The 13,104-nt window shown below is 45.0% G+C and overlaps 1 protein-coding gene across 7 annotated transcripts in view; it reads right to left on the bottom strand.

Annotated features, from left to right (window-relative positions):
• Nucleotides 1–13,104, bottom strand: part of suco (SUN domain containing ossification factor) — a 49,583-nt gene that overhangs the window by 22,328 nt on the left and 14,151 nt on the right. For 6 of the 7 annotated variants that reach the window (XM_042057030.1, XM_042057031.1, XM_042057032.1 and 3 more), the window contains exons 2-6: nt 5,767–5,881; nt 2,679–2,798; nt 1,839–2,239; nt 824–952; nt 258–390 (exon numbers count right to left, since the gene is read on the bottom strand). In XM_042057030.1, coding sequence (XP_041912964.1) covers nt 258–390; nt 824–952; nt 1,839–2,239; nt 2,679–2,798; nt 5,767–5,881 — 898 coding nt within the window. The remainder of the gene's footprint in view (nt 1–257; nt 391–823; nt 953–1,838; nt 2,240–2,678; nt 2,799–5,766; nt 5,882–13,104) is intronic. The other variant, XM_042057034.1, reaches the window with a different exon arrangement.

Raw genomic sequence — 13,104 nt, 5'->3', positions numbered from 1 at the left:
GTCTCTCGTTCACCTGGGGCTCCGCTGGCTTCAGAAATGCGTTTGTGTATGTAAGTGTGCGCACGTGTGTGTGTGCGTGTGTACTGTACTTGCAGTATGCACTTAAAAGGGTATTACTGTCTGGTAACTGATAGTCACGTACAAGTCATGTGCCCAGCTTCACCTGTTTGTTTTGTCCTCTTTGTGACCACGAGTGTGTGTGGTGGTGGTGTGTGTGTGAGAGATGTCTGTGGTGCAGGTAGGAGTCTCTCGCTCACCTGGGGCTCCTCTGGCTTCAGAGATGCGTTTCCACTCTGGTCAGGATCTGTCACGACGAGATCCAGAGGGGGAGGGAGGTCAGCGTTGGTCCCTGTCCCCCGACCCAGCGTGATGGACATATTCTCCACATCACTGCAGATAAGAGACCACAGGCAATGGAGGGGACCGTGAGTGCACGGTTGCATAACAACAATATAACTACAATAAAAATATATATATATATATATTTTACATATATATTTTTTTGGTTGACATAGGCATGTACATGTTTGAGGGATGTCATCAATCCCCCCTTTGGCTGACAACATGCTATGACTCAATGTGGGGGAAGTGGAATCCAGCAAAACATATGAGGTGGGCAACATGAACCAGGGAAACCAAAGGGTGGGGAGAGGGGAGATGCCCACCGGACTCCAGCCTCGGTGGCCTGAGTGTGAGTGGGCAGGAAGAGCCTCCGCATCGGGCACTGCGTGCCCGTCCGTCCTCCACCACATTACCTGTCAGGTGTTGATTTGTTTTTGTTTGTTTTGTTTTTCGGTGCCTGGGGGGGGGGGCGAGTACTCACCTTGTGAGTGTGCTGCCAAAGTCAAGGGGTTCGCTGGAGGAGGGTACCCCGGTGGGCGGGATACCCACCACACACTCACTGGCACTAGAGCTCTCTATGGGGAAAGCAGCACTGGGAACCTCTAGTGCACTGAGGGAAAGAAATAATAGGCCATTTACCCAGCAGGACTGGGAGAGGAGAGGAGAGGAGAAACAGAGGGGGTGAGGGTGGGGGGGCATGGAGGATTGCATGTCAGAGTGTGTACATGAGAGAGAGAGAGAGAGAGTCAGAGAGAGAGAGAGAGTCAGAGAGAGAGAGTCAGAGAGAGAGAGAGAGAGAGAGAGAGAGAGAGAGAGAGAGAGAGAGAGAGAGAGAGAGAGAGAGAGAGAGAGAGAGAGAGAGAGAGAGAGAGAGAGAGAGAGAGAGAGAGAGATACTGTCAGCAGCACACAAACCGCCTTGAGGATCAGAGGATTGTCTAGGGTTGGATTTGTGATTAGCTTGGTCATGAAGACCTCCATCAGGAAAGCGTGGGCGATTGCCTTTAGTAGGAATGCTGGCCAAAAGCTCCAAGCTGGGCAAATTTACTCCCGCCTTCCACTCATGATAAGAACGTCCCGTTAAAACAGATCGATATAGAACAGCAAGATGTTTCTTCACCGCAACAGGCAGCAGCACGGTAGGCAAAGTTCAATCAGAGACTCTCTGACCGTTCACTAGAGCGGAATGCTGCGGAGGCCAAAGTGTGGCGACCGAAAAGACGGCAAGCACGAAAGTCCATAATGCAAATGTGAAATTCCAAAAATTAACTAAAGGGGAATTAGGTTTTGGGGGGCAAATCTGAAAAGAAAGCTCAAGGAAGGGGGGGTGGGGAGGGAGTAAGACAAAAGAGTGGTCAATGAATGAATGAATGAATGAATGAACTAAAGTTTGACTGCTAAAATGGAGGCATGCACTGTCATCAGCAACTGGCTTGATCAATGCGGCTCAAACGTTTGGCCTCTGGCGGTGACTGTGGCGTGCTGGCGCCACCTTACCTGGATGGGGCGTCGGGCGAGGGGACTGAGGTAGGTGCTCCGCCTGGGACTTCGGCAGCGTGCTCGGGGGTCGCTGGGGCGTCGCTGTGAGGCTCCGCCTGGGGCTCGGGGTCTTTAGGGGCAGCAGCAGTAGAGGTTGTAGTAGTGGTGGAGGTGGAGGTGGAGGCCGAGGCCTGGTCCGTAGAGGTTGGGGGGGGCAGTTCGGCGTGTACCTCTGGCTCGGGCTGATGCGTGTGGGAGGCCGCTAGAGAGTCCTGGGCCTGCTGGGGGTCCGCGGCTGGTTCTGGCTCAGTGACGGGCTGCTCTGGCTCAGACCGCACCTCCTCCACCATCAGCACCACCTCCTCCACTTCCTGTTGCTGCTCCAACACCACCACAGGCTGCTCCTCTGGATTCACAGTCTGGACAAATAACAACCTCCATTAGGGCAACTCCAGCATGGGGCATTAGGGCAACTCCAGCATGGGGCAGTGGAGCTATTACCCAAGCGATGTAGAGCTTCCACAACATGAAATCTGTTTTAGTCATGTCAGTGTCAAACAATGTGTAAATAAGGATAATAAAGTATGTCTGTGTAGCACGTGTTTAAGATAGCATATTAGATCAGCTAATACTATAGTCAATGAGCATTTATAGCATACAGTAGTTGTTAAAGAAACACGCCCAATTTGTGGGAAATTAGCTTATTTGCATTAGGCTAGCTATAGCCTAACTGGTGTAGTAACCCACTTCAGGTGTAACTGGTGTGGGCAAAAAGTTGGTGTGTTTCTTTAAGAAAGCAAGGGTTAGCATTGCATGTATAAATGATAAGCTGTAAAGGTGATGCGCAAAAGCACTAACCTGCTCGTGCTCGTCCTCCTTCGAGGCGTCTCCTGTGGGCTGGTCCTCTAGTGATGCACTCTCGGACTCCAGCCCCACGTCGTACGATGACTGACTGTCCGTCCTCCCTGACTCTTCCACCTAAGAGCCCAGTCACATCGGTCACTTAACACTTACACTAGAGAGACACAGTAAAAAAAAACACCTCTCCTGGCACCATTACCCTTAAAAGGTGTACCGTCACACCTGTGTTATGGGAATGCTGGAAAATTAACGTTCTAAAGAATATCTGGGTTCATTGAATTCAACATTGAATTTTAGAACCTTGAATTGTTGCGGAACGGAATCTTGTTAGAATGTTCAAAAACCTACACCAGAGAGGGTTCAAGCGGAGCTAGTAATCAAGGATCTTTGCCTACACCTTTAAGGGTTAAACAACTGGACATGCCTAATAATCATAATAAAATAATAACTTGGACTTATATAGCGCCTTTCATGGTACCCAAGGTCGCTTAACAAATGGGGGGGGGGTCAAAGGACTTGGTGAAAATAAATGTTTTGAGGCGCTTTTTGAACATGGAAAGGGACTGGGCAGGGACAGGGCAAAGCGGACATGGAGCGGTAGAGTATTCCAGAGTGTGGGAGCATTGACAGAGAAAGCCCTGTCCCCAAAAGTCTACCGGCTTTAAGCATTAACTATTAACTAACCATTTCTGATGAAGGCATAAGGAAGTGTTGCAAGACCCAACCATGACAAATCCAGATATGAAAACCTCAATAAAAGATAGGCAAGCCAACTTAACGGTCAACTTTTGTTGGGGTACTTTTGATGTATTTTAGATGTTTTCAGCATGTTCATATATGTGCTGCTAATTGTTGACTTGATGCGTGAAGAAGCATTTGACAATTTCTGAAATGTGTTCGACACAACTAAAAGAACTAGAACCTTCAACCTGGAACTGTTGGTATAATTTTTTGATTTTTTCAGAATTTCTTGAGACACAAGAAGATTTACAACATGTGACTGAAGTTAACTTCCCCTTTGAGGAGGTGGAGCACATCTACACAGTAGGAGCCTTGAAACCATACATCACAAGTTACATTCATTATAACCATACATCACAAGTCGCTGTGCGTTGACAGCTTGTACTTTGCTGTACTCAAGGTTTTGCGCAACAAGGACAGTGCGAGGGCAGTGGAGGCTGTTAAGAGATATATTTTATTTTTATTTATATATACACACACACACACACACACACACACACAATTAGGGGATGTTAAAAAGCCACAGGAACACTTTTTTTAAAAACAAAAATATATACAGTATCATACAATCTCCCAACTACATGGAGTGGGGTAAGAATATGTAATTACTCCAACACCAAGTTTGACCAAGTCCCTCCACTCGGCAGCCATATTGTAACGCTTTTTGGGCACTTATCGAGCATCTATTTCGGGAAGAACTGCGTGTGTGCAAGGCTTCACAAAACACGACACACCAACCTTGCTCCAGCTGCGTGATCACAACACATGATTGGCACGATGTATTCACATCACGTCAACTTTTGGTGGCGGAAGTGGCGGAATATGTGTAGACGACTGCCATGTTTGCGTTATGAACTAACACCATACATTTCTATGAGAGATTCTTTTGAGTGCTGTGTCTCCTCATCAGAAAGTCTCTGGTTTGACTAACTGCAGGGGTCCTATTTAAAACCAGCTTACCATTAACCTCAAGAGAGATTGTTTTAAGGAGGATTAGTTGGTAGGTCACCAATGAAGTCCTAAGAAGACCCAAGAAGACCCACACTCTATGGCAACTTAGCCATAATTCTTCCTAGAAACCTGATGGTAATTTTGATACCATAGATTTATATAGAGACCCAGTCAGACCAATAGTATGAAAAATCAGGAACAGAGTTTATTTACAATGATGCGCATCAAGGGGGAGACACGATGACTTCACCTAAAGATCCATCAGTTGCTCTAACTAGACAAGGAAATAGTTAGAGTTTAAGTATCCTTCAAGGCTAACGGGAGATGGCGTTGGTCATCCCATCTCACGTGGACTACACTGACTCAGACCCTGATTAGTGGCAGCCTGGCAATCCGGAGCAGATAGCTCCTGACATGCAGAACAGTGAAACACTGCAAAGTCATAATATTCCAGCTTATCTCTAAATACTGTCACACACAGATATACACAGGGACAGTACAGATATCATACAGTCATTACATAGAATCATACTTTTAGTATCAAAGGGACCCACTAATGAGAAATGCAGAACATTAAACCACATATTGGAATATTGGACATAATGTGCTATTCCACTTTCTCTCAAACCGTATACATAACTGACCCCAGTGTAACAGTAAAGGAGACCCTCCCCATGCCATGACCGGCGTATAGATAATCTATATGCCCGGAGACAGGCTGTCTGATAGAGCAGGCTCCTCTTACAAACAAGCGAATGTTGCTCAATCTAGCAGGGCCCCCATTGTGTAAGGACTGATATCGACAACGAGTGCCTTACGTAACATACATATCTCTCTCTCTCTCTCTCTCTCTCTCTCTCTCTCTCTCACACACACACACACACACACACACCTCTACTTTTGCATTACAGGTCAAAAATGTCTGTGACCTTCCTCTCCACAAAATGACTCTGCGTACCCAGTGGCTCTCTATGTCTGGACCAACCAGACAGGCCCGAGCCAGAGGCTAACGAGGGAACTAATTGCCGTTAGTTTTAAGCAAGGAACTTACAAGGCCTTTGAGGAACGATTAACCCCAACTGAGCTTTTTTTGAAAAAAAAAAAAAAAAAAACTTTTGTGCTTATTTAAACCAACTGCATAGGAGTTTGATTGTTGATATATATATATATATATATATATAGGGTGAGTGCGAGTGTGTGTGGTGGGTGAGAGAGTGTGTGTGTCATACATATATATATATATGTAGTGTGAATGAGTGTGCGTGTGTGTGCTTGCGAGCGTGTGTATGATTGGTGAGTGAGTGTGTCTGTGTAAGGTTGGTGAGTGTGTGTGTGAGTGCGTGCGAGCGTGTGTATGGTTGGTGAGTGTGTGTGTGAGTGTGTGAGTGTGTACCTTGTCGTAAGCGACTTCCTCCTTCTGCTCCGTTGCCTGGGGGCCTCCATCCTGTGCAGAGAGTACTGGGCCAGAGGCGCTCTGTGCTGAACAATGGACATAATGACCGGGGTACCTGCAACACACACACACCAACAAACCGCACGTGTCAAAACTTGCGGGGACAGGACAGGTTCAAACGCTGTTCCCCCCACCTTACAGGTAGACAAGAGCACATGAGTATCACTCCTCCACAGAGAGTCATGGAACTAAAAAGTGATACAAATCGACACCATGTGCATGACAACGCAACAGAAATCGCATCACATCATGTTTTGTAAAAAAAAAAGTCAATTATGCCGTTTTCTTCAGACGATTCATTTTCAAATTCCTGCCTGGCGACAAACTCCAGGACCTGCAGGTCTGTGGGGGCCGTATCAGTAGTGGTGATGACTCTCTGTGTGAGAGCGGTATGTGCGTTAATAAGCCCGTCTTTATGACCCGTGAGGACTGGGCGGAGGGAAGGGCATTGGAGGTGCTGAGGACCTGGTGTTCTCCACATGTGCTGGTGTTCTCCACATGTGCTGGTGTTCTGGTGTTCTCCACATGTGCTGGTGTTCTCCACATGTGCTGGTGTTCTCCACATGTGCTGGTGTTCTCCACATGTGCTGGTGTTCTCCACATGTGCTGGTGTTCTCCACGCGTCCGCAGACACAAGACAAACGGACTGCCCGTACCATGTGCTCGTACACTTGCTTCACCAGGGGCCCTTTGTTACACTGGCGTACGTTAAGGTCAGCGCCTGCCACGCGTTCCTGGAATTTTAGCGGCACTGTATATGTGCATGCGGAAGCAGGCAGAGCCGCAGATTCCAGGCAAATTCAGGCATTATTTTTCTTGCGTTAGTAGAGTTATAAAGCCAGTGCACCCTTTTGCTTTACAGTAATAACTATTTTAAATATTATCTTATTTGCATGAACTTTTTATATATGTTTTCCAGTTAATTCATTGTTTTTTTTTTTTTTAAGTTTAGAAAATGGATAAGGTTTTCAAAATCATTGAGTAATGGTGTTAAATAATCGTGACCTCAACATAGTCATGATGATGAGTTTTGCCATAATGAAGCAGCCCCAGCCTATGCTCAGGCAAGGTTCAAAATAAACAAATGGCCCACTCCTATCCTATAGGCCCGCGGCTGTGAGTGTTAACAAAATCCTCCAGAGCGTCGAGACTCCAGAGAATCGGAGGGATTTCTTTGGCTCCAACAGACTGGTTGGCCCAGCTGCTGCGGAGGAGTAATCTCAGTAACTTTCCCCTTCCTTAACAAAGAATTATAGTGCTAATGTTATCAACATTATGAGAAAAGAAAAAAAAAAAAAAAACCCTTCTTTGACTGACAGATAGTTGGCGCCCTACCAAAGGCTGACTACTTGGCACTTGATCAATGGCAGTAGGAATTTCCACCTGCCGCGTTTTTATTAAAAGTGTAGAACATACACAACAAGCCTTGTGTCCCTCTGACAAAGGCATCACTGTAATATTGCCTCCGTCTATACATTTTGAGAACATGACAACCTATGTGAAGCTGATGAAGGGGAGGGCTATGAAGTGCTTTAATGGATTCTTCTACCACCGCCATCTTGCCAATGACAGGAGGAGGATTACATCAAGGGAAGTATAACAAAGGCAACGGCTTGTTACAGTAAAATAATACATATGAGCCAATGATCCTTTCAAATGTAGACATCTACTAACACTGCATGAAGTAGTAGTTTATAAAAAATGGGCTTATAACCTTCACACAGCTCACATCATACTTGTTGTGTTTACAGTTTTAAAATATCTCTGTCCCCTTTCGGACCACACACACGCCTAACACCTGTTAGCATATGTGGAGACATGAGGTCGATAATTGACGCAGGCCAAGCTCTTCACGTTACTGTGTTAGCTACATTCAGTTCTTAGCAACCTATACCACAGGCCTTATGTCTTCACCATGGGAAACGTATAGCACATGCGCGCACACACACACACACACACACACACACACACACACACACACACACACACACACAAAGGTGGTGTGGATAATGGGTTGAGTATTGACCCAACCCGTCCCAAGAATCCTGTCAGTGAATGATCTGAATATGAGCAACAGCTGGGCCCGGTGATTTTCACCCACGTACACTTTGACAGAAATGTGAGCCCTTCACCTTGACTAATGTCCGATCAATGTCAGCTGCGGGACGTGACCACATGCAGTGACATGTTAGCTCACTGTCGCCACCCTGCTAGGTCGCGAGCGCCTCTTTCACACCCTCCCTTGTAGGTCTGCTTAGATCCTCATTAACTTCCATTTTGCTTCATCAGTAACAATTAAGACCAATATCACTAACTCATCACAGCTAATCGGAAGCATATATGCACAGTGAAACTCAGTCCTGGCCAGGCCAATAATGAGGAAAGAGCTTGTTGTACGTTGCCTAAATGCTGCCCATTTAAATTTAGTGCAACACCACGGTGAGGTCAAGAACGACATACCACTTTAGATTGAGTGTGATGTGTCCTTGTCTGATGCATGTCTGTCTATTTGAGGACACCATGTTCTATAGAGCATTTCTGGTAAACTAGGAAGCCTAGTCTCTAGGAAGCCAGGGCGTCACCATCGTGCCTGTGTGCCTTGAACACATGCATAAATACCATGACTATAATGGGGGATGAGCATGAGTTATCGACATGTGGAAACATGAGCCCCTGGATCTCCCTCATCTGAAGCCCCAGGTCTGAAGCCTTAGGTATGACCTAAAGCTAATCTTAGATCCATAGCTTAGAAGCATGTACTGCCTCAAATGTCACATGGGAAGAGCTGGTGTGTGCTGTAGGCCACAGAGCAAATGGGGAAAATATACAGGGACATAGGGGAACACCTAATGAGTTGGAAGACATAATTGACCATTAATCAATTAATGTAAGCTCATCTGTGATGATGCCAACTGGTTGAAACATAGCGTGAGATGCAACTAGCAACTATGCAACAACGGAATAGTTTTTTGGGCTTGTAAATATCCACAAGGGGTCAGCCAAAATCTTAAGTACTGGGAGTAATGGACCCTGGTTCAGGTCACCGCTAATATTCCCAAGGACGTGATGCTTAGGTAACCTAGTGACTCTGGAGGGGTGACATTCAGTCGTGAACTTCAGCTATTAAGTTGATGCTGACATGACAGGGACAGAGGAGCTAATGTAACCAAACATATGATGGAACATTACGCAATAGTAAAACTCATTTACTATCATTACGTGGTGCAGTCTATATGATCGTACCCATTAAAAACATCAACTATTCAGTAATGATACAAGTACTACAGTCTGGTTTAACCCTGGCTTGTTAATATATCTTTTGTATACATCTTATTATCAACACTAATCGTGTTTTACAAGGAACAAAAATCTACATGAAGATGGATTACTGCACTGTAATCTCTACATGCCAAAATTAAACTTTGCCTGCAGAGGAAATTCTTCTCGTAGATGGGTAAATAAAAATCACACTTTTAATTTTACACTGCGGCTGGCTGTCACTCTAAATCTGCGCTGTATTAAACAGCCACAGGGAACACAAGTATGCCTTGCTGGCATGCTTGCCGTGTTTGGTGTAGTGGATACTACAGTAGAAAAGCACACAACATCAGAACATGTAAGCTTCTAAAATGTTGAAAAGTCTACAGAGGGTTTAACGGAGACAGATGACATCTTGAAGGAAAGAAAATATAAAAATTTCTTAAAAGTCTAAAGGTCTCATTTGCGAGGTTATTTATGTTTATTACACTTTTTTTCAAAAAACTTAACATTAATGCAAGAGAGGGCCTAAAGGTCAGAGCAGTGGGGTGGGAAATGGCCAAGGCTGTAGGAGAAGTACACAAAAAAAAAGACTCAGGTTTACCCAAGTCAAATCAGAGCCATAAAGAGCCTCTCTGTACTGCTCTGGGTCAAATAAAGTGATCCTTCAGTGTGACACAGGACTTTCCATGGCCTACAAAAACCATATGGAAACAATATTCAAGGTCTCTGCCCAGGCAGAAATGATATGCCCCACGCTGGCCTCCAGGATAGCTCAACAGTCACACTACACCAGTCTCCAGCACACAATGACCTGACATTTCCCCCTTAGCTTACCATGCAGCTGATTTAGCCATCATAAACCTTTCCAAAATAAATAAATAATTCATACATAAAAACAGAGAATCAAGTGGTTGTACTAATGAGATGAAAATCCAAATGAATGTGGTTACTACGTGGGTCAGGTATGTTGCTGGTGTGTCTTCCTGTAAAACCTGATTTAACTTGTTTAAAGAGGAGAACATTTAAACTGTTGGTGAATGTTCTCAATATCAATATTTTGTGCAGAATTCAAAATTGATCAGCACATTCATGTCACAGTGCTGATTAAGCTGCAACAAATACTGACAAGTTGCGTTGCTTGCTTGCTAAAAGCACGATCACATTCTGTGAGAAAAAAATAGGAGCGATTGAAAAACTGCAAGCCTCTTAAAAGCACTCAATTCCACACGCAAGGGCAACAAAAATACCTGTGAAGATTTGCTAGACTGCCCTCCCCCATCTGGAATACAATGTTTACATTCCTTTAGCAGAGAAAAAAAAAATGGGCTGGGTTTCTTTCTTGTTTCTTGGTGGTGGTGGCAGAGTTTGACCTACTTTTGGGGGTTGCATAAGTGAGTGGGTTACGGGGGCTCTGTGTGTGTGTGTGTGAGAGAGAGTGTATGTAATCAGCACTGTGCTCCGGTAAAGGAAGGGGAATCAGAGACCAAAGACCAAAGAAGCCCAAGGCACCCTGACTCAGCAGATGGGCTCTGTGCCTCAACTTCCTGTCTTACTCGAAGGCTGATGTGTGTGTGTGTGTGTGTGTGTGGGGGGGGGGGTGGGGGGGGGGAGTAGTCATGATTGATTCACAAATGAGTTACTGCACCCCTACACACACACACACACACACACACAGCTCATTACATTGCACCGGAGGTCAGGGAGTGCAGAAGGAGATGAGCACTTAAAAGCACTTCCAGCAAAAGGAAAACCAGAAGCCCACTCACGTCCCGTCCTGCCCAAGCAACAAAAAGCCCTTACTGGTGGAGGTTTCGCTTCACACCAACCCACCAAAGCCATCAGCTCTGACAGCTTCTCATTGGGGGTAACTTAGTGTGATGACTCCTTATATTGTAATACGCACCAACATTTACAATATGTCAAGCTACAGATTGCATCAAAAAGGTAGCAGGCACCAGTTTGACACCACACTGAAAAACAATTACGCATAAAACAAAACAAAACACTGTCTTGGTTCACAGCGGAGATGCTGGGACTGTGAGTGGTTGCCAGGGTGTAAACTGGGCAGAGAGGTGCTATCCTTCAGCCTCGTTCAGCCAGTGTTGCTCTTGACAGGGCACATCATTAGATTGTGTGCCAGGTCAATTCTCTCACTCCACGGGTCTACTCAATAGATCTGTGTGGGAATGAATGCCTGGCGAAATCCCTCGGAGATAGCCTGTTCAGCTTCAGTAGAGTTCAGGCTGCCAGAGTGCATTGCACCAGAGACATAGAGAGAGATAGAGATAGAGATAGAGATAGAGAGAGAGAGAGACAAACAAAGCAAAAAACACACACAACGGATGTATTGATTGGAGTCCTGTTGCAACTTACAAATCATCATTGCTGACAAAGTTCACAAAGTTGTTGCAGAAGTGTTGATTATGTGTACAATGTCTTCTTGAAAGACCGTCTAGTGTGTTTATGAAAAGAACAGTGAACAGGACAACACCCTAACAAACGAAGAAGAAGATATGACTCGTTCAATTTATAAATGTAATTTTCACTTTGTAAGTTGCGCAGGTAGATCTAATCCTCAGGTCCACCCTGTCATCTTTACTGAGTCATTCAAATAAAAGGCACAATAACATAGGCGAGCCCATCTTTGCAGCAGCCATCAATTAGTCATGAGAATTTGTGGGTTTTCATTAAACTAGAACATGGATGACTCCAAACAAAAAAGATTGAAGCCTACAGTTTACAGATATAGGCTAGCTGAATTAAATATAGGCTACAAGTATCAAATTACTCCGTTTGTGAATGTCTTTGCGTGTGGCATCATCGCACAGCATTGTGGGATTATAGCGGGTGGTCTTGTGCTCACTGGAGAGGAGTTCAGCAGGGTCACGGGTCAGAAGCCTCAACAGCCAATGAGGTCAAAAACCCCAAAACCCCACACCAACCAGCCATGTTGACCCCTCACATGCAGGCCTCGCCGAACGCACACAAAAGGGTTGTTTGACCAGTTGGCAAAACTGCTTTGTCAGAAGCCGTGATGGTGCACTGTCGTTGGTGCATGCTAAAGTCTCTAATCTCATTGGATTAATTCATTGAGAGTGTTAAAATGACCCATCTGCTAACTTTAGCACGTACAACCCAACTTGCCGTGGCACTAGCACACACTTGCAAGCGCTCATCTTCTTTGGGTAAATCTCATTAACGACCTGCATTAGCCCAATTCTTGCATTATAGTGTCATGAGAGCCGCTACTTCTTAGCAGACGTGCGCTAACTCAGGTAGATCTAAAGGGTTAATGAGGCTGGCTGCCTCTTTGCAGGGTAGACAAGCTATTCTGGGGTATGTGCTCGTTGGGTAAATACAAGGAGGTTGGCGTTGACGTGCTAGGCTTTATGACACTGGAGAGGCTAATGGATTATAATGGAGGCTGCTGGAACCGTAGCGGGCGTGAGTGAGATTTTTGGACCTCCTTTTTGTGCAATGTCTCTGGATGCAATCAGGCATGTGGCACAGTACCTCGGAATGGAAACTAATGAAAGAAGATACTGAAATGCTCAGCCACCTTCAGAGCGTCCACGGATGAATCTGAATTAATGCCTTTATTAAGTTAAAGATGGACATGCTAACTCAATTAGGCCACAACGGTAAAATGCAAAGGTCATTCTCTGAGAATGTTGGAGGCTGGAGTTGAATCTTGTGATGTAGACGGTTGAAAGATGAATCATGATCACTTTGCATGTTTATTTTCAAACCATCTTTATCGTGGATATATCCTCCATCCCAACATGGCACATTTTATTGAGGTCATGGTGTTTTCTATTTTTTTCTTGCTTTCTCCATGTTTATTTTGTATCATTTTTATCAGTGAAATCAGTGCTCGATGCCTTTATTAGAAAAGCTTAGTGGGCTGACAAAACACATTCATAACAGGCATATCAAAACACTAAGGACATACAGAGAACATCTGCAATTATCTTGAGAAAATTAATATCTGCATAGAATATACAGCGAGGTACAAAT

Source organism: Alosa sapidissima, chromosome 12 (genome assembly GCF_018492685.1).
Source record: "Alosa sapidissima isolate fAloSap1 chromosome 12, fAloSap1.pri, whole genome shotgun sequence".
In the NCBI taxonomy this organism is placed as follows: Eukaryota; Metazoa; Chordata; class Actinopteri; order Clupeiformes; family Clupeidae; genus Alosa; species Alosa sapidissima.
This window is presented reverse-complemented; position numbering and strand designations above follow the sequence as displayed.